This window comes from Diplotaxodon limnothrissa, linkage group LG11 (assembly GCF_057381915.1).
Source record: "Diplotaxodon limnothrissa isolate DT_005_m linkage group LG11, D_limnothrissa_male_GT1.1, whole genome shotgun sequence".
Lineage (NCBI taxonomy): Eukaryota > Metazoa > Chordata > Actinopteri > Cichliformes > Cichlidae > Diplotaxodon > Diplotaxodon limnothrissa.
In genome coordinates, this window is record NC_140606.1 from 35,845,363 (window position 1) to 35,872,710 (window position 27,348).

The following is a 27,348-nucleotide window of genomic DNA, read 5'->3' on the forward strand; positions in this document are numbered from 1 at the left end:
TATTTTCAACAAAAGCAACTATGCGAAATGTCACAAACAAAACTCTGGTAAATATCTAGATAATATTTAAACAGTTGGTTTCTTTATTAAACAATTGCTGCCATTTTTAACAACTGTATTAGAACAGACTTGTGGTAGAACAATGGTAGTTTACCCTTGACTGGGTAAACTACCTCGTTTCAGTCTGTGATAGTTTTTTCTTCCTTCCACTCTGGGGCTGTGTGAGGCACAGATCCACTGATCTTACCAGGTAGAAAGCCAGCCCCAAGCAGAAAGAAGCACCGACCTGCACAGAAACTGAAGGCATGATCGAGCGTTGACATGGACGGCAGCAAAACCAATTTAAGCGGTCTACAAGAAATAAATAATATAGTTTAAGTATACAATATATGTAGAATATTTTCCCTGCATCAGCATGAGGCTCCACTGGAAAAAACAGGAATTTACTTTGCTAAAAATGAGACATGTTTATCTATAGGTTCCTCAATGGGTTAGTTTGTGCTACTCTCTGACTTTGATGACAAAATGTGTTAGTTCAGATTAACCAATAAATTCATTGATGCATCAGCTTTTGTCAACATTATGTAAAATAAGGTCCTACCATCTAGCTTCATACGTCTTAACTTTTATCCATTTAAAAAAAAAAAAGAAGAAGAAAAAAAACAATCATTTTAAACATGACTACTGTCTTTCTAGAGCAACACACTGCAAAACTGCACCATTAGCAGGACTGTCATCCGTCTTACTTTTTACCTGAACTGTTTGCAACTTCTCATCACAGTGTAAGGGATGCTGCAGCCCTGATTAGTAACAGGGAGCTGGATAACATCTGAGACGCAGATGTTAACTGGCATTATGAAAAACAGGCAAGATCAGTTTAACTAATGGTATCAGAGTTGAAAAATTTAGTTCAGAGCTTGTGAACTCGTAACTCTGAACCCACATACAACTCTGCCAGCCTGCAACCCCCAATTCATCTACAGGCAAAAAGTTAAATGAACAAAACTATAAAAATGACAATGCTAAGTTGAGGTACCAACAATCATAAACAGCCCACTGAACAGTAGTCAGGTTTGGTAACATTCTATTTTTATTACAAGGTTCAGACATATTTTGTGGCTCCACACGGAATTTTGTTAGTCCAATAAACTTAAAGGTTGCCGACTCCTGGTCTAGTCAACGAATCCATCACAGACCTTCCGAGGGTTCCACAAACCCTCTCCAGTTCTCTAGAGCAGCGGTCCCCAACCCCCGGGCCTCGGACCGGTACCGGTCCGTGAGTCGTTTGGTACCGGGCCGCGAGAGTTGAGGCTCAGGTGTGAAATGTATGGTTTTCAGGGTTTTTATCGGTTTTCAGCGTTATTTTGTTATCGTTTTTATCGTTAACTCGGTTTTCCTGGGTCTTTTCACGTGTGTTATGAATAAATCTTCTTTTTTTCGGTACCGGTACTAGTTTTATTTTGTTGTATTTATCCGCGACACCTTAAAGGCCGGTCCGTGAAAATAATGTCGGGCATAAACCGGTCCGTGGCGCAAAAAAGGTTGGGGACCGCTGCCATAGAGGTCCTGGCACATGAAAGTTTTCTGTCACTGGGATGATGAGCGACAGTCTGAGCGTAGATTTGGGGTGGAGTATAGCATTATTCAGCAACCACCAAATTAAAAGCTCAACAAATGGTGTAATTTTGTCACCCAAGGACTTTGGCTTGACTCAGTATGTAATTTAGGAAGAACGGCCCCAACCATGCAGCTTTAAATGTGCACTGGCTTGTAACTCTTAACCACACACATGTATACACACCCACACTAATTATGTGACACAGAAACCTTTCTAGAAGTCAAGTTGTTAAGCACAGAGGTACTACAAGCTGTTACTATGACACCATGGTGGGTGATGTTCCAACCACATCCTCCCATCGCTTCAGAGAAAGAGTTTAACAAGAAGTGATTGTGTGAAACAAGCCGTCTCGTAAACGCTGGCCTACTCCTTCGCCACCAACATCTCAGTGCATTACTTGATCAGTCATACCTATCAGGAACAAAAACAAATACCTGCAAGAAAGGATTTCCTTGTAGTCAAGGGCACAGCTTGCTGCATTCTTGATTTACTGGATGTATTCCTCAGGATATTCAGAGAGAGTTTAGTCATCACGCAAGTGGAACAGTGAATGATTAGCATGTTGCAGTTTTATTTTCCATTCACAGACACATTTACGTATGCAACTTAAATTGTTTTTGTTTTTTTAAATAATTTCAGCTTTAAAAAGGGGAAATTTGGAAGATAAATTCCACTTTAGTTAGCTTTATTGTTAGTGGGGGTTTTCTCTTAATTTTTTTTAACCCATTGCTGATTAATATTTTCACTTCCTGTATGAACACAAATCTTTTTACCCAACTGACTTCTCCTAATGGTGGCCTACCGTAACATATGTTTTGTCTCCAACTTGTCGTAAGTTGTCTCTGCTGTGATTCACTAGATATTTATCCATCTGCGTACTGTGTTGCGAAGGAAATGCCACAAAACCATTTCAAACTACCTGAGGTACATTTCACATATTTCATTATGCTTTGTCATGAAGGCTACTGTTATACAATCTGATATGGCGGTTATTGAATTTAGGTCATTGAGCATTTAAGAAGGATTTCTCATCTGCATGGATAGCCTGGCACTGCACCATCATATAGAATGTTAACAACAAATACTTATATAAACAATTATCTTGTAGAGTTGAAATGGACACTTGATATTGTCTTACGCTGTTGTTATTACTGCTATCTCCATTATTAGGAAACAGTAGACCAGAATTAATCTTAAAAGTAAAATTGATGAAGTTACTACTATATAATGGAAGCAAAATTCATTGATATTTTCATAGCTAAAATATAAATAATATATGGAGAGGATTTAATGACCATGATGGTGATGACTGTGATATTCAACGTTGGTAACAAAGACTGTATTATTGATGCCAAATATTTACACTACTGTATGTTGTAATTATGACAATGTGATAACTTTATAATTGTAATTGTATGTCACAAATATTTAAATGTACTGCGCAACTACAAAATTTAAAACTCAGATAAGATTGCAGGGGTGGGAGTTAAAAAGCTTGTCTTCATCCCACTCCTTTTCGAGCTAAACTTGGTTTTTTTTGTGTGTGTAATTGTACATTACAATAACTTTATTAATTGGTTGCTCGAATAAAGACATTCATTCATTCATTCATCATGTGGAAATCGCTGGACCAGTTAACTAAAATTGGACAGTTGCATGAAGAGCATCGATCTCTGCCTCTCCTTGGACAAAATGTTCTCAGTTCAATCAAAAATATCTTAGAGAAAAAGTCAGAAATCTTTTCATATCTATTACATTTAAATAAACGTGTCTGAATTCAGGGCATTTCTTAACACGTGCCTTCAGATCTCTCGGGAACTAAGACGGACTCTTGCATAGTGAGAGATTACTTGGAATTTTGCACCATTGATTGATGTCGATATTATCCCCGTCAATCATCAGGTAACATCAAAGCTCAGCAGCTGCAATTTTCCAAGAATTTGCCTCCTTGCTGAACCTGTTGGCAAAAATGTGAGCACCTGAACCCTGCCCTGCATCCAGAGCAGAGGAACTTTCCTCAGGTATAACATCACAGATCGAAAACTGGGTGCTCATTTTGTGTTAATGCACAATTAGGACACAGACTTCACTCAAAAGCACGCTGCTCTCTGATAGGTGCCTCTGAATAAATTCCTCACATGGCTCATGCATTTTAAATCTGGCAGGCCCCTGAGGAAATAAAATCCCTGGTCTAACAGCTAATTTACTGACCTCTAGAAGCCAAACGTAAACACGCATTTTAATTAAAAAGGCACACATTTCTGAGATCTTTTGGGAGCCATTTTGAGTCTCTGCTAGGTTAACGTTTACCAGGCAGACAGTATAAATAATGTGAAGAACAGAGTAGTGAGCAGTTTGTTCAGTCTAGACAGCATCTCCAGTGCAGTCTTGTGACTCACATTGTGACAACGACAGTAGCAGTGGGGAAATTTACATTACAGAGCTGCTGACATTAGCTAAAGAAAATGTCTTGGGGCTTTCGACATAATGTGCAACGTGAGGAAGTGTCATCATCTTTGATACCCTTAAGCAATATTCACAACATCTACACCCATGAGGTGACTAAACCAAAAGACAAAGCTTTAGACTGAGAACCAAAATCAAATTACGAACCAGCAGATTAGACCTCTGTATGTGTCAAATGTTTAGTATTTGCATACCTCGCAGAAACATGCACACTTGTGCATTTCAGCAGCCATATTAGTATTCAGAATCAGCACCTGGAACATGTTAAGTCTTGCTCGCAGACTCTCGCTGACCACATGGCTCTCTCCCAGCAGCATTTTCTCGTGTTACCTTCTACATTATAAATACTATGATAACAGTGTGCAGGACTAATCTTAAAATTGATGCATAGGTGCAGGATTTTTCTGGCAAAAAACATGCCTTGAGGAAACAGTGACGTTTCTCTTTTTTTGGCGGGGGTGGGGGGTTCAAAAACATGTCGATCATACACAGAAATTCAGCATGATGAATTTGATTTATGGTGCATAAGTTGCAGATCATTTCTAATCAGACAATTCAGTGGTTGCTTTACAAATGAATTTACAGATAAAATGTGAGAAGTGGTTGAAAATGCAAACCCAGCCTTCTCAAGCCGCTCTTTGCACAGCTTGAGAAGATTGGCTTTGGTATTTTCTGCTCTACAACTCCTTCCAGTTGGAAACGGTGGCAGCGCTGGTAGTTGGAAGTGGACCAGAGGTGCGCAAGTAGACGACTATAAAGAATAGAATGAAGAAATTCAAATCGGGTATGGTTTTTGTTTTCTACGAGTGGAAGTGCAGAACTTTTTGATTACAACAAGCCACGCAAACAATGCAGGAATGTTCTTCTTGTCAGGCGTAGCTCGACATGCATCCTGACAACACTGGAGGAGCTGACTGTTTTATGATTCGTAATGTTAAAGCAGTCACACACAAAAGACCTCTCTGATTGACAGCCTCAGCAGACTGAGGCAAAACGATTTGTTTATATTTTGGAAAATGAGGTTCAGTGAATTAACTATCAACTTTTTTGTTGTTGTTGCTGTGTACCACCAGATGTACTGAAAAATAAAACAGGATTAGTAATTAGTGATTTTCAGGTAAGTTTGGAAGCGCTTTGGTGCAAGCCCAAATTCACTAGCTGCCAAGCTGAGGCATGTTTGGTTGAAGTAAGTTCAAGATAGTTCATTGTTATAAAGACATGTTTTTAACCTCAAGCAATGAAAGATGCTCCCAAAGTCAGTAAGTGACACTGAGTAACTACTATGATTACAATAATCTGTCTGATCTGCCATAATCAGACAGCACTAGGGAAACATAAAACATTTTTAGTCGTGCATAACATTTTATTAAGAGCACCAGCTACTATCATTACCCTTCCACTCTCTCATCCCCACTTTACCTCAGTCAGCTTTCATTTACGGGTATTTGTTGTTCTCCAATTTAATCTCTGTTATTGCACACATTAGTTTTCCCTCCTAAATTAGCACAGACAGCATATTACTTTGAACCACATGCTTCACCTAAACGTCTGTTTCTTCCCTTCTGGTAACTGTATCGTGGCTCTTCAGGCACAAGTGCTTTAGTAGCCAGAATTTCTTGACATACAAGCTAAAGTCAACATACACTCTGCTATAGACATTATATTTAAAGTACAGGATGTGCTTCCTATTACTGGCTCATATTGTGTGAAAATTTCACAGCAATCATGGTGCACAAAACCAAAGATGTACACAGAAGAGACTGCACAGTAACTTCCAACATCCAGTGTCCTGCGTAGATGTGCAACACACTGGCTCACCAGAATGAATGGTATAACACAGAGGCTTGAACTTCAGTGTTTACCTTGATAATGCTGCTCCTGCGTGGTATTTCAGATTTGGTGTCCAGACCGGCAGAGGTGTTGGCGTTGTCCACCCCGGTTTGGCTGCCAGGTGCGACGAGGGATCCCGAGCCGACCATATTTTCAGATATCCCACAGTCTCCATTCAAGACCGACACTTCGCAATGCGTCTTACCAGCTGCGTTGTCGCTGGGCACGGCAGTATCGTCGGGATTCAATGGAGGCAGGCTGCCGTCCTCTTCAAACTCCGCCATAGGCACTTCGAGCACACACACACGCTCCCTTTCTCTCTCACACACACACACAAGCTGACGAGCTGCTGGGTAACAAAGCCGTATGTTTCAGCCGTACTCCCAATTTCCTGCCTGGCCTATTGCCTCGATGTAACATTTACACCAAATCACGCCGTATCATCTCTCGGTGCAGATAGCTGACAGGTTCCTACAGAGAGAGGGGTTTTCTCCGTGCATTGTGCTCTGTGGAGAGAAACCACAGCGATTAGCATAATTAGGCAGCATGACAGTAGTAACAACAGCAACGTGAACAGTGGCAGCTTTTGTACAGAAGGCGTTCAGCAGTGCGCTGAAAGCGGATGTTAACTTGCAATCACTACAGGCTGTCATCACAAATGCAGCAAATACAGCCGGTTTTTCCCCATTTATGTGCATGCTTTCTTGTGCATTTCTGCACAAGTTCGCACACACAGCGACTCCATTACGGTCCATTTAACTGTAATAACAATAATAACAACCCCCCCACACCAGCGTACCGGTGGTCGTTAAGGTAAATAACGTTAACAGAAACTTATCAGGTCAATTAACGTCTCCACTAAAGTCACGATTAGCTTCATGTGACGCTCGTCGGTTTTGTGTACTTGCCTTTTAAAGCGCCTGGTCCCACACTATCCATGAATGACCCGTCTTCTTTGAGCACAGCACCCTTGGCTGTCTTTCACTACTGTGTGCCGAGCAGCGCTTAGCTTAGCTACAGCTAACTCCACTCGCCTGCTAGCTGTTTGAAGTTAGTTTTCCCAGCCAACTAAAACCCTAAAAAGGAAGGAGAGAAATGCTTCCCCTGAATTTTTTTCAGGTCAGACTTTAGCGGTTATTACGTTTTCTTAAAAGAAAAATGAGAAAAGAAACGAAAACGTTGATTTCCCGTTAAATCACGCGCATACAGTAGTCTCCATGGAACAAAGTTGTGTATGTCTCGTGAACGCGCAGCAGGAGAAACAGGCCGAGCTGTCAATCAAACCCATAGACAAGGGCTGCCAAACATACGGCCTGCGGGCTCGTACCGGTCCGCCACAGGGTCCCGTTTGGTCCACTTGATGGTTTGGCAAAGTGTAAAAATTGCAGAATAAACCTTAATTACTCCTGTTAATCAATAACATGTACCACCGGTCCTTTTGTGGTGGTGCTGAAACTGAAAGATACAGAACGTATTTATAGATCTAGTCCAGTGATTTAATTCTTAAAGGTGTCAAATATGTTTTCAATGTTTTATTACTTTACGGTGTGATCTGTAAAATATAATGTACATGTACAGCCAACGAAATCACACTTATTTATCTCAAAAGACCTCACCTGCTCATCATTAGTGTTATAAATTACTCTCAGGAAATAAGAAAAATGATTAAGTACGAAGTAATACCCCTTGTTTTAAAGTTATAGAAATGTGGTTTTTAATGGTTTTTAAGGTTTTTAAAAATGTGAGCAAAATTTTTAAAAACCTTACCTGTGGCTGAGCTGAATAGTTCTCAAAGTTTTACTTCATGTCCAGAAGAGAATATTTGGACGTGTAATAATATTTACTTATTAAATGATTAAATATAAACAATTACAGAATGTTTTTACTGAGCTTACCCACTTAAGCTGAAATTAGGTTGCACTTTGACTAAAATAAGTTAGAAATCCGTGCTGTAGACTACCAGGAAATATTAGACCCACACACACACATCAATTACTTTCACTTTTCTACATAGCAAACAAGGCTGCGTGCCACACACTGTAAAATACCCACATGCCTTTCACATTACTCTCACATAGTTTAAGTGTTTTCTTGCTGACTTATGTCACATAAGTCAAAACAAAAGTACGTGCAAAAAGGCCACAAAACCAACAGCACCACAAAGTCACCAAGAACATACAGAGAGTAAACTAAGGGTGACTGAACAGCATTTCAATTCCAGGTTTGTATAAACTTTTCAGCCATAAATGGATATAAATGTTGGATGTTACCTATCTGTCTGAGCTAAAATAAAGGTTACAACGTATTCCAAGGAGACACAACATACCATGCATGCAGTGCAAACCAACCCAAATCCTCTTTTTATGGTAACATTTGGATGATTGGAACAGAACTTTTATCATCGTTTCAGCCACGATAATCATTATGTCGAATAATTTGTGTCTTACATGGAATGTGGATGACACAGTGCATTTGTGTTTTCATTTTCGTCACAGGGAATTAAGACAATGTAAAGTTGGTTTTCCTCACTTTCACAGAAACTCCCTTGTGAGTGAACGTAGCTGATTATTGTAATAGCACAACGGCCACCTTCATTGGGCAAGTGTTTCGTGTTATGTCATACCCGGGGAACTATGTGCTAGAGTAGGTCCAACCACCTGGGAAGGGGCTCAGTGTGAATTGTAGAGGTGTTTTGGGGTCAAATGCATTTTTCATGCTTACACCTGCTGTGTCGCTTAGGTCATGTCAGAGCAATGAGAAAATGCAATTTTGATAATGTGGTTTAACAGTTAGAGCTCATTTTCACTTATCAAGTGAGAAAATAAGCCCTGTAGTTATACTGTTCCAGTCACCATTCATTCTACCTACAACATTTAACAAGGATAATACAAAAAACCCCACCAAAAAACATAAATAAGTCTTGCTGGTGTAGTTCTGCTTTCTTTTTCTTTAATTTTATTATATATTTCTGTATCATGTTATCTTCTTTTCAAGCATCATCTGTGAATAATGCATAAAAAGAAAGTAAACAACACGAAACAAAATAAAAGTCAACAGCAGCAAGAAGCAAGTGCACACAAAAGATTCTTGGGCAAATGTCATTAATCTCACAGTTTTATTCATCAGTTTCACATACAGGAAGTCCTTGAAGATACAGGAAATAGATGGATAACCAAAATATTGTCAAGCTGCTTTTAGGAAGAGCAAAGACAACGTTCCATGGAAAGCCTTTCTACAGCAGGGAATGCTGTTTTCTAACAATGACCTGGCAGGGTTGACTCTACACTTACTTTTGAAAGTAAACAGATTAATGCTTTGAAATATAAACTGCTTTCTCTGCATGACTGTAGGACATGTTCTGAATGACTAATGTTGTTGTTGTCCATCTGAGTGGTATTTATGATGAATCAAAAACAGCTCACATTATGTCTAATTTCCTTGTATTTATACGGACGGTGCTCGGAAGATGTACTAATCTGAAAGGTGAAGTAACGGCTCTTACTACATAACAGTCTCATTGCACTATTGCGTCAGATTTCTTGTGAAAATATTCTCACAGTAACTACTCTTTGAAAGAAAGTAATCGGGTTTTAGGAGGGATGATTAAGCGATTTAAAATATTAGTCATGCATAGTCAACACAGACCTTAAATGTAATTCATAGAGCCTAAATTCATACCCTCCTTTACAAAAAGACACACAGAGTGAGTGATGAGGCTTAATGTTATTTTACATGGTTTAGTAGGCTTTGTTCATAGTCCACTGCCTCAGATGAAAGCAGCCAAAGCGAGTGTTGTGAAATACAAAAGCAGGAGGTGGGGTGAGTTGTACAACAGAGACATCTGCTGACTTATAATGGTACACTGTCTTTTTTTGTGCAGGGCAAAGTTTGTTCTGACTTGTCCTGTGACCATTCACGTTTGCATTACAAAACACTTATAATAATAATAAAAACAAAACGTCTACCCATGCTGTTATGTTTTAAATATAAAAGAGCATTTTCCTTTTTCAACGTGGTCTTTTTGCACAAGTGTGTAAAACAGTTTAGTTGTCGGTGATTTTCCTTCGGCTGTGGTTCGGCTTAAAGCTTTTTTGGTGGTGCCTCCAAACAGTTCTCTGTGGTACCATGTAAGATGCTACCGTTGTCCCCTTGACAAGAGCTACTATTTGTAGTTAACTATTTGTTTTTAACCAATTTTCTCCTTAGTATAAGAAACAAAACAGTCGGGTACATTCAGTATTTTTTTAATTAATATTTATTCATACATTTGGAAATTGATTTTTACTGTATCCTTATTATTGAGTGTGTGTTCAGTATTTCATTTAGTTTCTTTGCTTTATTGATTGTTTGTTTAATTGTTTGTTTTAGGTCATCACTAGTTAATGAGAAAAATGTCATTTTTGCAGCTTTTTAAACTTCTTGATATTGCAGTGTCATCTTTAACCGTGGGAAATTCTCTGCTGACTTTCATTACATTTTACAATAAAAATGAATGTGAAGGCATGAGCATATTGCATATTAATGTAAACTCAATAAATATGTGTATGTAAATATAATAAAGCTCTGATGACTGTTACATATGGGATCAATTTACTGAAGACTGTTCATATTCAGTCATTTAAAGACAGTTGAACTTCAGCATATGCAGAATATGCTATTTTTAATGTACTAATACTTATTGTATCAGTATGTGCTGAGTCAATATTTAAATGCACCATCTGGTGCTGCCAGCATCATTGGATTAACAATAACACTTTATTTAATGTTTGTTCCGACAAAATACTGCGATTCATTATGACTGTCTGTCCACAATCTGCAAAGTGTCTTTGATTAAAGGTGAAGTGTTAAAGAAATGTCTCCAGACAATAGAACAGATTTGTCTGTATTTATTTATTTTCCATGTTCTCTTTCATATGTCATTGGTATCTTATCTCATGTTACAGACAGAGAGCCAACAAAGAACATGTGAACAGTACTGGGCTGAAGCTCAGTTTGCAGACTCAACAGTTTAGCCTTTAGCCTATTGGAATGATCTCGGTGGTGCATGTGCATGAAGCAGGGCACCAAGCCTTCACCAGCTCATTACTGCATCCAGTGGTGTTTTTCAAGATTGGACAGTTGATGTAATGGTCTATATATGGACAGGGGTTGTCTAAAAATAAAGTAAAGCAATGATTAGCTCATTGTCTTCATTATCAGCAACACATTTTACCTGCCCAGTAATTAAACACCACATTTACTTACTGCAGAGTTTGTCCACACAGTTGTTAGGACAGGAGCCACATGGAGATCCCGGTGTGTAAGGCGCCCATCGCCTGAAGTTTCCTCTGTTAAATAAAAACAGTTTATTACAATTATTTCAGGCTTAATAATTGTAATTTCATGTAATTTAGACTCTATTTTTCGTTTTGTCTGAGCACATATGTCTGTATTTACATATATATTGATATTTGTACATGTAAATGCAAGTATGTGTACTTGCATATATCGTTTTTTCTGTATATGTCTGAAATAAAGATAAAGATACAAAGTGTGCTCCACCCTCAAACTTCAATTTATTTCCATTGCTGTTAAGATTGCTAACAAAGTGACATGTAAAATAAAGCCACTGTAGGCTTTACGGGTGTGAAAGGTGTCACCTACGCGCGATAATAATGGCAGCCATAGTAATAGATGTTGTTAGGGCACAGCGTTGCTCCACAGCCAACTTTGTATGAGCTGTTCCATATGACCTGATGAGAAAAACATAAAGCCGTTGGTTTTAGAGATACTCCAGTGTTGAAATAGCTACTGACTGCTCAAATATGAACATAAGTCATTTATGTTTGTCCTGTTTTAACATTGCTAATTCTTGACTGCCTGGAAACATTTGGGCACTACACTCTGCAAGTTAATTTGTATTTAAAGCACTACATTTGTTTTAGTTAAAAGAGACAAATTTATCTTCCTAAAAACGCAGTGCCTGTTTAAAAGTGATTAAACAACTGCTTTTTGAAATATAAAAATTTCATTTTTCTAAATAGGTTTGGATTCTCTTTTTGAAAGCAGGAAGGGCCACTCGTCTTGAACATACAATCCACCATAAAATGAATACTTAGTAATGAGAAAGACACAAACAGAGTCCTTCGTCATGACATCAAAAGCATCCTGCAGCTCAGATAGCAACATTATACTTTTATTCAACAACGATAAAACTAGAAGGAATTTTTGTACTTAATCATTTGGACTTCTCTTATCACTGTCTGCACTTTCTACTTAATTCATGTATTTTGCATAATGTGAGCCAGAGTTCTCATGTAGCGCTTCGATCAGCCAGTCATTAGGCAGTAGTTAAGTGCGTCATTTCTGAAGGGGCTGACCTTTGGGATTTTCATCATAACTGTCTGTAGTTTACTCAAAGTGGTGCAAAAATGTTTCTTGCAGCATGATAATGCTTCATGGCAAACAGCAAACGTGTCGGACAGACTTTATTAATGTGTCGAGTCGACCTTAGTGGGTGATTCACAATATAAATGTCTATCTGACAAAGCTGCAGATATCACTATATTATTACCGCATACTATTGTCAGTGTAGATCAAAATCATTAAGCAGCTACCAAGAACTGAGGCTACTTGAGAACAAAAGGCATCCCTGGTGTTAAAATGCTCTGTGATGTACTTTCGGGAGTAACTTTTCTTAGATAAGCTTATATTAGTTCAGTTCAAGAATAATATGTTCACTCAGTTGGAGTTGTGTTGTTTGGCCACCTGATCACTGCAAGCTTAAGATTCACGCTCTTTTGGGTATGTATTCACTTTGTTATTGTGTGAATGTTTTGCTGAGCAAAGATCTGTAAGACTGAAGCAAGACAGTAATAAATGGAGAAAACAACAACCCCAAAGATGCTGAAAAGCTGTATGAAATGAACAAAGTCGTTTCATTTGTCATTTGATCCACAGTTAACCCATTAAAGTCTCAATCACTAATCCATTGCCAAAAAAGGTCTCATTAAAAATGTTGTGTTTACGGAAGCGTCTGGTGAATAAAAATACGTGATATTAATTTGCATATATGAGTTTTAATTTGTATCATATTTGCTACATCAGCCATTCTTTTTGCAATTTATTCCTTTCGATGTACCATGCAACTTATTTCAGTTTTTTGGGGAGGAAATAAATCACACTGATGATGAAGAAGTCTTAAAAACTCACAAAGAGTCATGTAATCAAATTATGATGCACTTGGCTTTAATGGGTTAATAAAAAGAAGCAGCTATCAAACAGGTAAAAGAAAGCAGAAACCTTTCTGTATAAGCTGTTGTTACCTGTGTATAGTGACCAATAGATTTTCCATTGGTGGATCCAGTGGGGTAATTGTAGTGTCCTACCTCACTATGCCACGCATTGATGACATCAGTCCACGACTTAAGAGAAGATGAATAGAACAGATTCTCGCCCAAGTGATATCCTTTTTGACAGTGGGAAACATGGCAGCACTGATTATTTATTAGGATCTACAAATGCAGGCTTTCGTTTTCATGTCACAGTAGATGTCACGGCTGGGGCGGCAGTCATGTGGAGGTGAGAAGGAGGATCCAAATAGCAGCCAGAGGTGGAGGTGCAAGTGAGTAATAACCAAGAAGCGGGCAGAACCGAAACATAAACCTAAACTGGGAAAACTAACACAAAAGGAGGACACGGGGCGAGGAGCAGAGAGACACGGTGAAACACGGAATAATGCTGAGTACACAGAAGATTCACAGAGAAACACAGACGACGCGACAAGAAGCACAGGCAGGCACAAACTATAAATACGCACACCAGGTAATCAGGAAAAGGCACACAGGAGGGGACACAGCTGGAACTAATGGGCATAACGAGACACAGACCTACAAAGTAAAACAGGAAACACACAGACTGTTTTACAACACAAAACTCAGGGACCCGTACAGAGGGAGACACAGGTAGGGAAAATAAACACGACAACCAAACCCCAAGAACTAATACAAAATCAGAATAAACTAGAAAATAATAATCATAAACTCAAAGCGCTGGGTCACCGACCCAGGACCATGACAGTAGATTTAATTTTTAGTAAAACAGGGTTCATTAAAAGCCTATAGATCATTATCTCCTCGTAGATAATATATTCTACTCTGTGTAATTTGTTATTAAAAGAAGGTATTAAGACTGAAGATAAGATAAAGTTCACTGTGATTCTGACCATCAATCACAGGTTTGCTCAGTTCAGAGGGAACCTTTAAATTGAGCCAGATTCAGATATGGAGATGTGGTGCAAGGTAACAAAGAAAAAGAAAGAAAGAAACAGAAGGAATAAAGGGAAGAGACATATACCATTGAGCAGGCGGGTGCTGGGTGCTCCATGATCCAGAGTACACTGATCAACCCAAGCCTGAGCACTGGCTGCTACCTCCTCACTATAGCTCTATAAAAGAAAAAGAAAAAAAAAAACATTATATTTTGAACATACACCAACAATCCCTAAGAAAAAAAAGTCATTCTCTGGTTAGATTTGTGCTGAAAAGCAGCCCATTTGTGCCTGGAAAAATTGGTGAACTAAGAATACAAAGTTAGAAAATACATCCTATTCTAATGCTTCAAATATGAAATGGCTTTAACTGAAGTGCCCTTGCTATTTGACACAAGCCAGTTTGCTATTCTACCAAAAGTTCCAACGCAAACGTGCAATTTTTCTTTTTACTTCTCTGCTAAAGCCTCACACCTCTGCACCCAGCTCGTTTGGCAAGGACATGAAACAGCTTTATTCTCCTGCTTTCAGAACTTCTGGCTTGATTTCCTACACTGAATATGCTTTAATAAAAGAAACATCACATGTGATTAATATATAAATCATATTTTAGACTGATTAAATCTATCCATGAAATAAAATTGTCTAATGTATTTGAATATGTCAAACAGCTTCAATACATTTGCATACAATCCGAGTTGCTTGAATAGAACTGGAAAGAACTGGATAAAAACTGGAAGTTAGGATTGAGTCACCTCCTTATCATTAAACTATACAGTCCGGCTTTTATGATTTACAGGACTGTGGGTGAGGTGCAGTAAACCTCTCCCACTTTATCATTTTTCTCCCTCCTACAGGGAAGGAGGGAAAACAAATGCTGAGGATTGTGAGTAAACACTTGTGGAGCCACATTTACTGTTAGAGTTGAAAGCACGACTGACCATTATCAGCATGTCAGACGCCGAAGGCTGAACCGCTCTCCTGAACGCATTGTGCACGTCTACGATCTCAGCCTGAACCATTGCATTTTGTGGGCAAACGCCTGCAGGAGCGCGTGCGCACACACACACACACACACACACACACACACACACACACACACACACACACACACACACACACACACACACACACAGACATTAAAAATCAATGTGTAAACACCGGATTACAGACATAATAAGGAGTGGTATTTACTCCCGTGGTTTAATATCCATGATATGACTCACAAACATATCCTGGTTTAATTGCTCTAAAATGACTCGACATACAAAAAGAGTACACAGAGAGAACTGGGCCAAATGCATTAATCTTACTGGGAGACTTACTGGCACAGTTTCAGATGATGATTAAAATAAAATACTTTTGCAAACATGCCTAATGCATTTTTCACAGCGCTTACCTGGCTGTGGACACACCATGGAAGGTAGCATTTGAAAATGAAAAGAAAATTCAAGTTAATTTCTCATAAATGAAACAGACTAAAAATGCTAATTCTACTTGTTGTAGCTATTTTAATGCTGTTATTTGTTTCTTTTTTATCAGTTTCATTCACTGCTCTGTCAGTGAAGTTTATAGACAATTAACACTATAAAACCTTTGAGTCCCAGTTGTCCCCCGAAATATGACTAATAGTGGAGAACTGTATCCTTGTGCATCATTTGTCTTGCATGAAAAACTTAATTCAACAGTACCAAGTGAATGAAAATAAAGAATATTTTAGTCTAAACTCTGCTGAGGACTCACAGAACAAAAAAGAGGTTTTAAATTCTAAAATATACACTTTTCAGCCCATGCAAAATTCTTGCAGCATATGATAACATAGGTGACATTACTGTGTAGTAGAGAAGAAAGCTTTGCACTTCTACTCACCAAAACACATGCTGAGTGCACCTGATGCACTGCCACGATGTAAATGAGGAATGCTAGCATTTTCTCTGAGAACAAGAAAACAAAACAAAAATCATTTTTTTCTTTTTATCCATGATGCTTTTAAACATTGTTGCCATTTTTAATTTCTGTGTAGTTTTTGTAGCTTGCCATTCATCCATGAAATAAGTAAGATATTTCTTCCAAAACAAATCTGAGTGTTTATCTATCTATCTATCTATCTATCTATCTATCTATCTATCTATCTATCTATCTATCTATCTATCTATCTATCTATCTATGCTATAGCTTTGGTTATATGATATATAACAGAAACTATAAAAATGCTTAGATCTTACATACCTGCTCCTAAGTCCTCAGGACGATGAGGTGAGTTGGCACTTTCCTCTGCCTCCTTATATAGATCCATGTCAAGTGCTCAGTACAGTGGATATTGTACAAAGACAAGTCTGTCACATTGCATTAAAGGGGCCCTTTCTTCATAAGAGTACACCTGACTGCGAGTAAATGGGGAATTGTTAAGCCCGAGGGTTTAGTGACTACCTGATGTATTGGCCTGTGTTTACCAGAGGTGTGGACTCGAGTCACATGACTTGGACTCGAGTCAGACTCGAGTCATTAATTTTATGACTTTAGACTTGACTTGAAAAAATGTTCTAAGACTTGTGACTTGACTTGGACTTTTACACCAATGACTTGGGACTTGAATTGGACTTGAACCGGTTTACTTGAAAAGACTTGATATTTTACCCCAAATATAAAATTTAACATGCATATTATATAGAGATTGAAAATGTGACGTCATTCACGGGTAGAACCGCAAAGGATTCTGGGAACTCGTGGCAAGCGGTACTAGCGCACGCAGGCTTTCAATTAAAATCAGTTACACAGCGATAAAAAGAAACACGAAAATGTCAAGAAGCCGTTTTATTATTAACTGCAATAGCCGGTCGCATGACAGCCACGGGAAGCCGACGGGTAAAGAGATCGGTTGTTATCGGATTACGTCGTTGAAGAGAAATTGTTCAAGCCATGTTTCCAAAGTAACAAAGACGCGACGGATGGCCTGGATTGCAGCCATTCAAAGATCAAATATAACGTCCCAGAACCCTCCAGCTCACAGGTTAGTCTGCTCCAAGCATTTACACGAAGGTCAGTGTTTTTTAGTAGTTAATGCGTCATTTTTCTTAACATAATTGGTGATATAGGTTACAAGCAAGTCTGGCGCTGAACAGAAATTGTCGCGCTATGCTCCTTTATTTATTGTGCATAAATAGTAAATTGTCCCGACACAATATTGCGTTTCGCTTCTGTTATTATGGTACATTGACAAAAACATATACTTTTATTCACAGGATAAAACAGGTTTTTTGTATCACTAATTGCCCAGTACGATTACAGCATACAATATTGTTGTCACTGCTACATTTCTGTGATGCTACCAGAAATTATTTCCACTGCTAATTAATTACCGTTGAGCTCAAAGGTCCTATTAATAAACGGTTAAGGAATGTGTATTTATGACGACGATTTGTGAGACTGGTAAACTTATGATACGTACGATGGTCTTTCGTTCTACACGGTGCATTTCAAGGTCCTGTACCCATCCGTCGGTAAACTGTACCTGGGCTTGTTGCAGTGACCTGAAGTTACTAAACTTCATGAGTGTATGCACTCACTCCAAGAACCGTATAATTATAAATATGCATATAAATATGCTAAGATGAGATAGCTGACTTCATCTAACTAGCAAATGTTGTCCAGGCTACGTTGGTGATACAGTTTTTTTTAATGTGTATGATATTTTTGTCATGCGATTTTAAAGCTGGTCCTACAACCGCATCCAAGAATAACATGCAGCTTATCTCAGAACTGTCCGTGAAAATTATTCTTGGAGCTAGGTTTAATTGAGCTGCATTTTAAAGAGGTGCAATTTCACAATTTGTGTATATTTTCTAAGTTCACTATTTTGTCATGTGTTGAGAAAAACACAGATTTTAAAATTACATGGTCTAATATTTACATTTAGCATAACTGCAACATTATTTTTTCGTTTTTTTTTTTTTAAAGACTCGAAAGGACTTGAAATTCAAAGTTTCAGACTTGTGACTTGACTCGGACTTTTACACCAGTGACTTGAGACTCGACTCTGACTTGCCTGACATTACTTGAGACTTGACTTGAGACTTGAGGATAAAGACTTGAGACTTACTTGAGACTTGCAAAACAATGACTTGGTCCCACCTCTGGTGTTTACACAGCATAGAGTGGAACGGTTTCTGAGGTCAAAGCAAATAAGGAATACTGATACTGATGGATTAGAAGATAAAGTTGTATGCTTTTATATAAAAAAGGATTAAAGCTGTACAGCTTGGGTGGGCTAAAGAGGTGCCCATAACTTGCACTTGCACAAAATGCAATACATTAAAAGATTAATTCACAACGGCATGCAGGAGTGGGAACCAGCAGATCATTAAGGCAAATTCAGTTGTACAATTCACAATGATATTATTTTAACCCAAAACTACAAGTGACAAAGACTGCTTTTTGTACTTTTAGTTTAGAGAGGGTTTGAAAAAATCCTCTCTAAACTAAAAGTAAGTAAGTTTAAAAAGCTACACTAATCAATTTAAGATGAGATCAGTTTGTCAAACAGAAAAAGCATTTGCAAATGCAGAAACATGCAAAGTTCTTTAATTATGTTTTTTTTTTTCTCCTAATATTTTTCTGGGGATGAAATCAAGAATTTTTTTTGCAGTTTGTCTGCAAATAAACTGTGTGAAATGAGTAGCTTACACTGTTGTTTACACTGTTAGGGACTATACATAGGCAAAGTAGAAATGTTATCTTGGAGCAACATTTCTTACAGCATAGCACAATCTTTTTTGTCAGTTCTTCATTGCATGTTTGACTGTACAAAAAGCATTATGCTGCTATCACCCTTATGCTTAATGCATTACTTTTCTCTTTGTTATGCAGAACAACGAATTGCTGGACTCAGTAACACTGGTTACTTTTATCACTGAAACTGGGAGCACTTTTCAAAATGAAGTGTAATGCGTAAGAGAAAATAGGCTTTTTAAACAATTGGGTAAAACTAAGTGGCTGTTGCATGGGTAGAAGACAAACCTACCAAATTCAAGGTCCTGTATGGTAGAACAAGTGGCCTTTTGACTTTTAATATCATCATAAATGCTACACGATGTTAGCATCCTAAGGGGATTAATTAAGACAGGCAGGATGTATTTTTCTAGTTGATTTTATTTCAGTCTTTAGCAACCTATCATTATTAAAGTCAATAGCCTGTCCAAGGTACACCCTGGACGGACAATCATTCATACTTACATTCACACCTACAGCCTTTTAGAATCAGCAGTTAACCTCCTGAGTGAACCTTCCCCATTGTCAGATGGAATAAAATCCAGCCACCTGCAACCCTAAGTTGAGTAAGAGAATATGCATGTAAGACAATGAGATGTATTAAGGTTAAGGTGGCATGACAGCTTACTGCTAAACATCTGGCTTCCCCTGGTGTCTGTGCATGTTTTCCTCATGCAAAAGTAATAATTAATCTTATGAGGTTTACTTTATGATAAATAGAAGTTAAATAAAAGGAAGGAGGATGTTTAAAATGTGCATATACATCAAATAAGCCAATCATTCACTGATTTTTGTAACTACTTATCCAATTCAGGATAAGTCCTGGTCCTGGTGTGTTTTTGTGTTCCACAAGAAAAGCTGCTCTCATTTATTAAATTTTTAGTTTAATAAATGCTGACGTGCTACAATCTGAAAATGTGGGTGTTTAGCATCATTACAGTCCTGTAAATCATCCGTTTGGTGTGGTGATGGTGCTAGAGCCCTGAGATAATCAGTTCAAATCACTGTTTATTTTGTACCAACTTTTGGATACCTTTTAAGAAACAGGTCATTTTGACAGGTTTGAAAACTGAATGTTACATAGCCTTATATAACAGATGTTTTGTTTGATGAAAAAAAAAAAAGTAGAACCTCCCACAGTATAATACTGCCTTTGAGCCCGGTTGTTTTGCAGCGACTTGCTTTTCGGCACAGTCACCAGTCTTTTATTTCTGTGGAGATGTGTGGAACTAGTTCTTGATAAAACTGGCACTGCATTAGCAGTAAAGAGGCACTGGCACTGCAGCATCTTAAGGACTTGTCCACACATTTCACACAGACAAGAAGACAAAGGGTCTTAAAAAAAAACAAAAAAAAAAACCCCACTTATAGCAACATAGCTCTCTAACTTTTCAATTACATGTAGTTCTTGTTCTTTTGAGTTTGAGTGCACTTATTGAAGTCACTTTTGACAAATGGGTCTTCCGGATGAATGTAATTTAATATAATGATGGTCCCCACTACATTTCATAGGATTCCATAATAGCTACCCAGATTTTTCACTGAAAAATACAAAATGTCAACTCCATGGTGATTCGAAAGGAAAAGCCAAAATCATTCTTCTTTACCTTCACGGTCCTGTGGGTTTTTATACATTTTGTGATAATCCACCTGATGTAAATGTATAAAGCATGAATTAATGTGAATTAATTTAACATCTAATAGTTTCTAATGTTTTTCAGTGTGAACCAAAGTGGTGGACTGACTAAAATTCAGCACTGCCCTTCTGAAAGCTGTGACACCAACGTGGCTTTACGCTTTAAGTAATGAAATCAAGTTTGCTGCAAGTTCAAACAATGATGTAAGCTATCTTTAAAGAGTGAGATATGTGACGTATGGATACCCAGTTATACAAACTGTAAAGCAATTGTTCAGTCAGAAATACAAACTTCACTCAGTTTGCTCTCTGCTGTCAGTGGTGATAAGTATTCATACAATGATGGATTGAATGGGAGTAGTTCTTCCTGTACCACTGGCATTGTGTACATCCAGAAATGCATATATCCTTGAAACATAAGGTCTTCTCATGAAGTAAGAATAAAAGCACACCATTTAAAGTAATAGTAGCCATTACAGAACAGAAGCAGCTGCAGATGGACACCCTGGGCAGAAAACTGACAGCCTAATGAGGTGTGGCTCTGTGGAAATGTGCAAGAAAGGCTCAAGTCTTTCTTGATTTTAGAAGGAGAAAAAGGGCTGCTGAATGCTTTCACTCTGCAGAAAAGTCTGCACAGCCAACATGTAAGAAAAAAAAAAGAAAAACATGTAACATGTACATTTGTACATTTTTGACATATCTTACAACAGCCCACAGTGCACTGACTGAATATCTTACTGCAGGCTTCATCCATGTACATGAATATGTTTGTTTTTGAAAAAGATCTCTGGTGAGAGTGCTAATGCCTTTTCACTAATCTTAAGCATTTCAATACTTTAGCACATAAACCATGTTATAATTTAGTCATTTAGTACATTTGTCTTATGATATGGCTTCAGGAGTCTTGCAGTCAAAGAAAATGAAATTGTTGTCTGCATATCTATATTAAACAAAAGGTCAAATTTGAGTCAAGCTTGTCTGTACGTGTGTTGCTGGTGTGCTGTCTCTTTTGACAAATTAGGTCAAGTGTATGGCAAAACAGTCTGTAAACATAGCTGTGAAAAAGCATACAAAAAGAACAATTACACTATTGACACAAAATCCTTTACTTATCGAGCTAACAGTTTTATTGAGCTAAAGGGCAGAAGATATTTAATGACTACAGACACAATCCCAGAAATACAACTGACACACTGTACAAGCAGGTGAACACAGCCCCCAGATTATGTGCAATAATATATCAAGAACAAATGCACATCAAGAGCAATCACTCTGACAGAGAGAGCATTTTTGTGCCTTTAAAACTGACTTAAACTGTCGGCACAGGAGGCAGTTCTAATGATTTCAGGTTCTTCTGTGGAATAAGTGGCAGCATAATTTACAGGCTTTTCCCAAAATACTGTTCTGACTCTGGGGGCAAACATATGTAAAATATTGTGAGAACAAAGGCCATACTACTGACTGTGTTACACGTGCATTTATACAGATATGACAAAAACAAAACAAGACAAAAACCCAGCCCATGCTCAGACTGACGGTCAGAGGAGGTAAGTAACGAAGTACAATTACTTTATTACTGTATTAAGTTTTCAGGCATCTGCACTTTACTACCTTTATTTTTTCTGATAACTTTTTACTTTTACTCCCTTTTTTACACAATTTTTTTTTTTTTAGCTGTCAAGTAATTTCAAATGCAGTATTTGTATTAGCTCGTCAATGTTTGTGTGCATTTGTCGCACAGTGTGTTGCTAGCTAAAGGTCCAGCTGCTGCATTTCACAGGGAGAGAAAGGAGTTAGAGCTAAATTCAAAAAGAGATGGAGAAAGAAAAAGAAAGACAGGACAGGAGAGGAGAGGAAGAGGAGAGATTATATTTAAAGGTTAGTGCTCAGACACACTTGATATACTGCAGATTTAAAGAGTACATGCAATGCGTTTTTTTTAATCACAGATTGGATCAGTGTGTGATGTGTTTTGATAAATTATGTATTTTCATATTGTGAAACATCCTGCAGAACAAAGTATACTAAATTTCTGTCATTTAAATGTTGCATGAAACTACTCTGTAGTTTGTTTGGGATAAAGAGGTTAGCTTGCTGTCCTGTGGTGAATTTATAGTAAAGCAGTATGTTGGACTGGTGCACAGGGGCTATGGTCAGTGTTCAGTTACATCATGTGTAGACTAATTTGCATTTAAGATGATTATGCTTAGATTAAGTCACTAAATTCCACCTTTATGCCAACTGTATACAGTCTAGTATAAAGACAATATACGATATACTGTTAGTTTAGCAAATGCAAGTCAGCCAAGATAGCTCCTGACACTGCTGACATCTTGTTCAATTAAGTTGTGTAGAGCCACAAAGAGCAGCAGGTCAGCTGATCACAGCCTGTACACTAAGAAAATCTACTGAAGGTCACATTAGAAAAAAAAGAACTATTTGTGAGTTGTGAATCTGTTCCTCATGCTGAGCCTCTAGAATACAATCTGTTCTCCCACATACCAGATCTCACTTTCACTCCTCACTGTACTCATTTTCCTGTTTCCTGGAAAAGTCCGTCTACAATTTAGATAACAGAAAAAAAAAAAAAAAAAATATATGTTAAACTACACGCCTTTGGAACAGAGGATCGCAAGTTCGATTCCTGCCTGGGGCGTCTGTATCCAGTAAGGGTCCTAAGGCTAGACCCCCTATGCTAAGCAAGCCTACCGCAGACATGAGCGAGACAGATAAATATGAAGGCATGCCGGCTCGGACGTCGCCCGGATCAACAAGGTCCGCGTCAGGTGTTGAGGAACCAGGGCACCCTGACGAAAAGTGGGCTACTGGAACAAGAAGGCATCGGTGGGCAAGGGACGAAAACAGGGCGTTGTTGGAATGCTACTACGCAAGTAACCCCGGCGGAAGGGGCTACATGAATAGGATGAGGGACCTATGGATTCTTCGATACCCAACATCCACAATGACGGCGAAACAACTAGTAGCTCAGTGTTCCAACATTCGAAAGAAGGGACTGCTCTCACAGCTAGAGATTGACGAGGTACAACACAAATGCTACGGCAAGGAGGAGTCAGGACGCCAGGTCAGGGGGGAGATATCATCACCCCCACCCGAGATTGGGTACATAGCCCCAAGTGCGATAGGAGAAGGATCGTTGAGTGCGAGAGGAACTGACCTGAAAAATAGGATCATGGCCAAGCTTGAAACCTGGATCCCCCGTAGCCGGTTACCAAGATTACGTGAAGTACCCTCAGAAGGTCTGCTAGATGATGTTAATGCAGCACTACGGGCAATACCTACAACCACGATTACCGACACTAACAAGCTGATCTACAATACGGCAGCAGTGATCAGTGAGATGCTTGGCTACAAGTTGAACAGCCACAAGGGGCAGTACCCTCCATGGAGAAGGAGGCTAGAGGGCAAGATCAAAGTAGCACGGAGGGAGGTTAGCCAACTAACAGAGTTGCAGAAAGGTGCGACAAATAAGGTGCCTAAGAAATACAGCAAGCTGTCCATACCTGAGGCCTTGGAAACTGCCAAGCAAAGACTCACAGCCTTGGCCAGCCGCTTGAGGAGGTACACCAGAGAGATAGAAGGCAGGAGAATAAACCAGCTGTTCTCCACAGAACCAGCAAAGGTGTACTCTCAGTGGCAAGGGAACAATAAGAGAACAGCACCACCAAGGCTGGAGACGGAGCAATACTGGAAGAGCATATGGGAGAAGGATGCAACCCATAACGGCAATGCTCAGTGGCTAGTGGATCTGAGGGCAGACCACAGCGACCTCCCTGAACAGGGTCCAGTAACCATCACAGTGGCAGATATCCAAGAAAGGGTCTCCAGTATGAAGAGTTGGACAGCACCAGGGCCCGACATGGTTCACGCCTACTGGCTGAAGAAGCTGACTGCACTCCACGAGCGTCTGGCAGCACAAATGAACCAGCTGCTAGTTAACGAGAGACACCCGGAATGGCTAACTGAAGGCCGGACGGTCCTGATCCCCAAGGACCCCAAGAAGGGACCGGTCCCCTCCAACTACCGACCAATAACCTGCCTCAGTACTACATGGAAGCTCCTGTCAGGCATCATATCGGCTAAGATGAACAGGCACATGGGTCAATACATGAGCGGGACACAGAAAGGAATTGGCAAGAATACCAGAGGCGCAAAACACCAGCTACTGGTAGACAGAACAATCAGCCGAGACTGCAAGACCAGACTGACCAACCTGTGCACTGCCTGGATTGATTACAAGAAGGCCTATGACTCAATGCCCCACAGCTGGATACTGGAATGCCTAGAATTGTACAAGATCAATGGGACCCTAAGAGCCTTCATCAGGAACTCAATGGGGATGTGGCGTACAACACTAGAGGCCAACTCCAAGCCCATAGCACAAGTTACCATCAAGTGCGGGATCTACCAAGGAGATGCTCTGTCCCCACTGCTGTTCTGCATAGGCCTGAACCCCCTCAGTGAGATCATTAACAAGACTGGCTACGGATACCGACTACGGAACGGAGCAGTTGTCAGCCACCTCCTGTACATGGATGACATCAAGCTGTATGCCAAGAGTGAACGAGACATCGATTCACTGATCCACACTACCAGGCTATACAGCAATGACATTGGAATGTCGTTCGGACTGGAGAAGTGTAGTCGGATGGTAATCAAAGAGAGGGAAGGTAGTCAGAACTGAGGGGATTGAACTACCAGAAGGCAACATTGCAGACATAGAGGACAGTTACAAGTACCTGGGGATCCCGCAGGCAAATGGGAACCATGAAGAGGCCGCTAGAAAGGCTGCAACCACCAAGTACCTGCAGAGGGTCAGGCAAGTCCTGAGGAGTCAGCTGAATGGTAAGAACAAGATCCGGGCCATCAACACATACGCCCTGCCCGTGATCAGGTACCCTGCTGGGGTAATAGGCTGGCCAAAGGAGGAGATAGAAGCCACTGACATAAAGACAAGAAAGCTCCTGACCATGCATGGAGGGTTTCACCCCAAGTCCAGCACCCTGAGGCTGTACGCTAAGCGGAAGGAAGGGGGCCGGGGACTGGTGAGTGTCAGCACCACAGTCCAGGATGAGACAAGGAACATCCAAGAATACATTGGGAAGATGGCCCCAACTGACCGAGTGCTCAGTGAATACCTCAGGCAGCAGAAACCCAAGAAAGAGGAGGGAGACGAGGAACCATCATGGAAGGACAGGCCCCTGCACGGTATGTACCACCGGCAGATAGAGGAGGTGGCTGATATCCAGAAATCCTACCAGTGGCTGGACAAAGCTGGACTGAAAGACAGCACAGAGGCACTAATCATGGCAGCACAAGAACAAGCTCTGAGTACAAGATCCATAGAGGCTGGGGTCTATCACACCAGGCAAGACCCCAGGTGCAGGCTGTGTAAAGATGCCCCAGAGACAATCCAGCACATAACAGCAGGGTGCAAGATGCTAGCAGGCAAGGCATACATGGAACGCCATAACCAAGTGGCCGGCATAGTGTACAGGAACATCTGTGCCGAGTATAACCTAGAAGTCCCGAGGTCAAAATGGGAGATGCCCCCAAGGGTGGTGGAGAATGACCGAGCTAAGATCCTGTGGGACTTCCAGATACAGACGGACAAAATGGTGGTGGCTAACCAACCGGACATAGTGGTGGTAGACAAACAGAAGAAGACGGCCGTAGTGATCGATGTAGCGGTTCCGAATGACAGCAATATCAGGAAGAAGGAACACGAGAAGCTGGAGAAATACCAAGGGCTCAGAGAAGAGCTCGAGAGGATGTGGAGGGTGAAGGTAACGGTGGTCCCCGTGGTAATCGGAGCACTAGGTGCGGTGACTCCCAAGCTAGGCGAGTGGCTCCAGCAGATCCCGGGAATAACATCGGAGATCTCTGTCCAGAAGAGCGCAGTCCTGGGAACAGCTAAGATACTGCGCAGGACCCTCAAGCTCCCAGGCCTCTGGTAGAGGACCCGAGCTTGAAAGGATAAACCGCCCGCAGGGGCGTGCTGGGTGTGTGTGTGTGTGTGTGTATATATATATATATATATATATATATATATATATATATATATATATATATATATATATATATATATATATATATATATATATATATATATATCCCTTTCACTGTTTGTGTCCTACATAAAAGATTCAAGCTAAGCACATTCATTAGAATTTGAATTTAGATTTGATTAACATTTATAATCTACAAATTCTATCATTATATGAATATAGCACATTTACTCATTTACCTTTGCATAAAACTAGATGGTATATTACTCCTTTAAGGAGCTCATTTTTACTTTCTACTACTACTTTGCCTACTACTCTCAGTACATTTGGGAGCTTTTAGCCCATAACTTAGCATATGTAGCTTGCTATCGCCAGTGTGTGAATGTGTGTGTGAATGGGTGAATGACTGAATGTAGTGTAAAGCGCTTTGGGGTCCTATGGACTAGAAAAGTGCTATACAAATGCAGGCCATTTACCATTTACCATATCATGGCAGAAAATTTACATCAAATTTTTAATCACCATGCAATACCAAAAAATTCCTAGACCTTGCCTAAGCTTTCTTGTAAGCTTTCTTGTTTCAGGTTGTGTTGAAGAAGACAGGAGTTCATACCAACTATTAACTTTAAAACTCATGTGTTCATCTTATGTACTGAATTTAAGTTTGCATGCTTTGCAGTCTATTTTATATTTAAAACTCAATCAGTGGAAGGTCAAGTTAATTTATATAGTAGATTTAACCACGACAGCAACTGAC

General features: G+C 39.6%; 2 protein-coding genes across 2 annotated transcripts in view; both read right to left on the reverse strand.

Annotated features, from left to right (window-relative positions):
• Window positions 1-7,147, reverse strand: part of plcl2 (phospholipase C like 2) — a 40,772-nt gene extending 33,625 nt beyond the window's left edge. The window contains exons 1-2 of the mRNA XM_085366680.1: window positions 6,823-7,147; window positions 5,947-6,420 (exon numbers count right to left, since the gene is read on the reverse strand). Coding sequence (XP_085222806.1) covers window positions 5,947-6,198 — 252 coding nt within the window. The 5' untranslated portion in view covers window positions 6,199-6,420; window positions 6,823-7,147. The remainder of the gene's footprint in view (window positions 1-5,946; window positions 6,421-6,822) is intronic.
• A 3,782-nt stretch (window positions 7,148-10,929) lies between these two features.
• LOC146623466 (cysteine-rich venom protein) lies at window positions 10,930-16,091 on the reverse strand. Its single transcript, XM_085366064.1, has 7 exons — window positions 16,028-16,091; window positions 15,104-15,204; window positions 14,249-14,339; window positions 13,219-13,361; window positions 11,558-11,646; window positions 11,159-11,241; window positions 10,930-11,066 (listed from the first exon to the last, which is right to left on the reverse strand). Exons 1-7 carry the CDS (start codon window positions 16,089-16,091, stop codon window positions 10,930-10,932), a joined length of 708 nt encoding a protein of 235 aa, XP_085222190.1.
• Window positions 16,092-27,348: the final 11,257 nt, after the last annotated feature.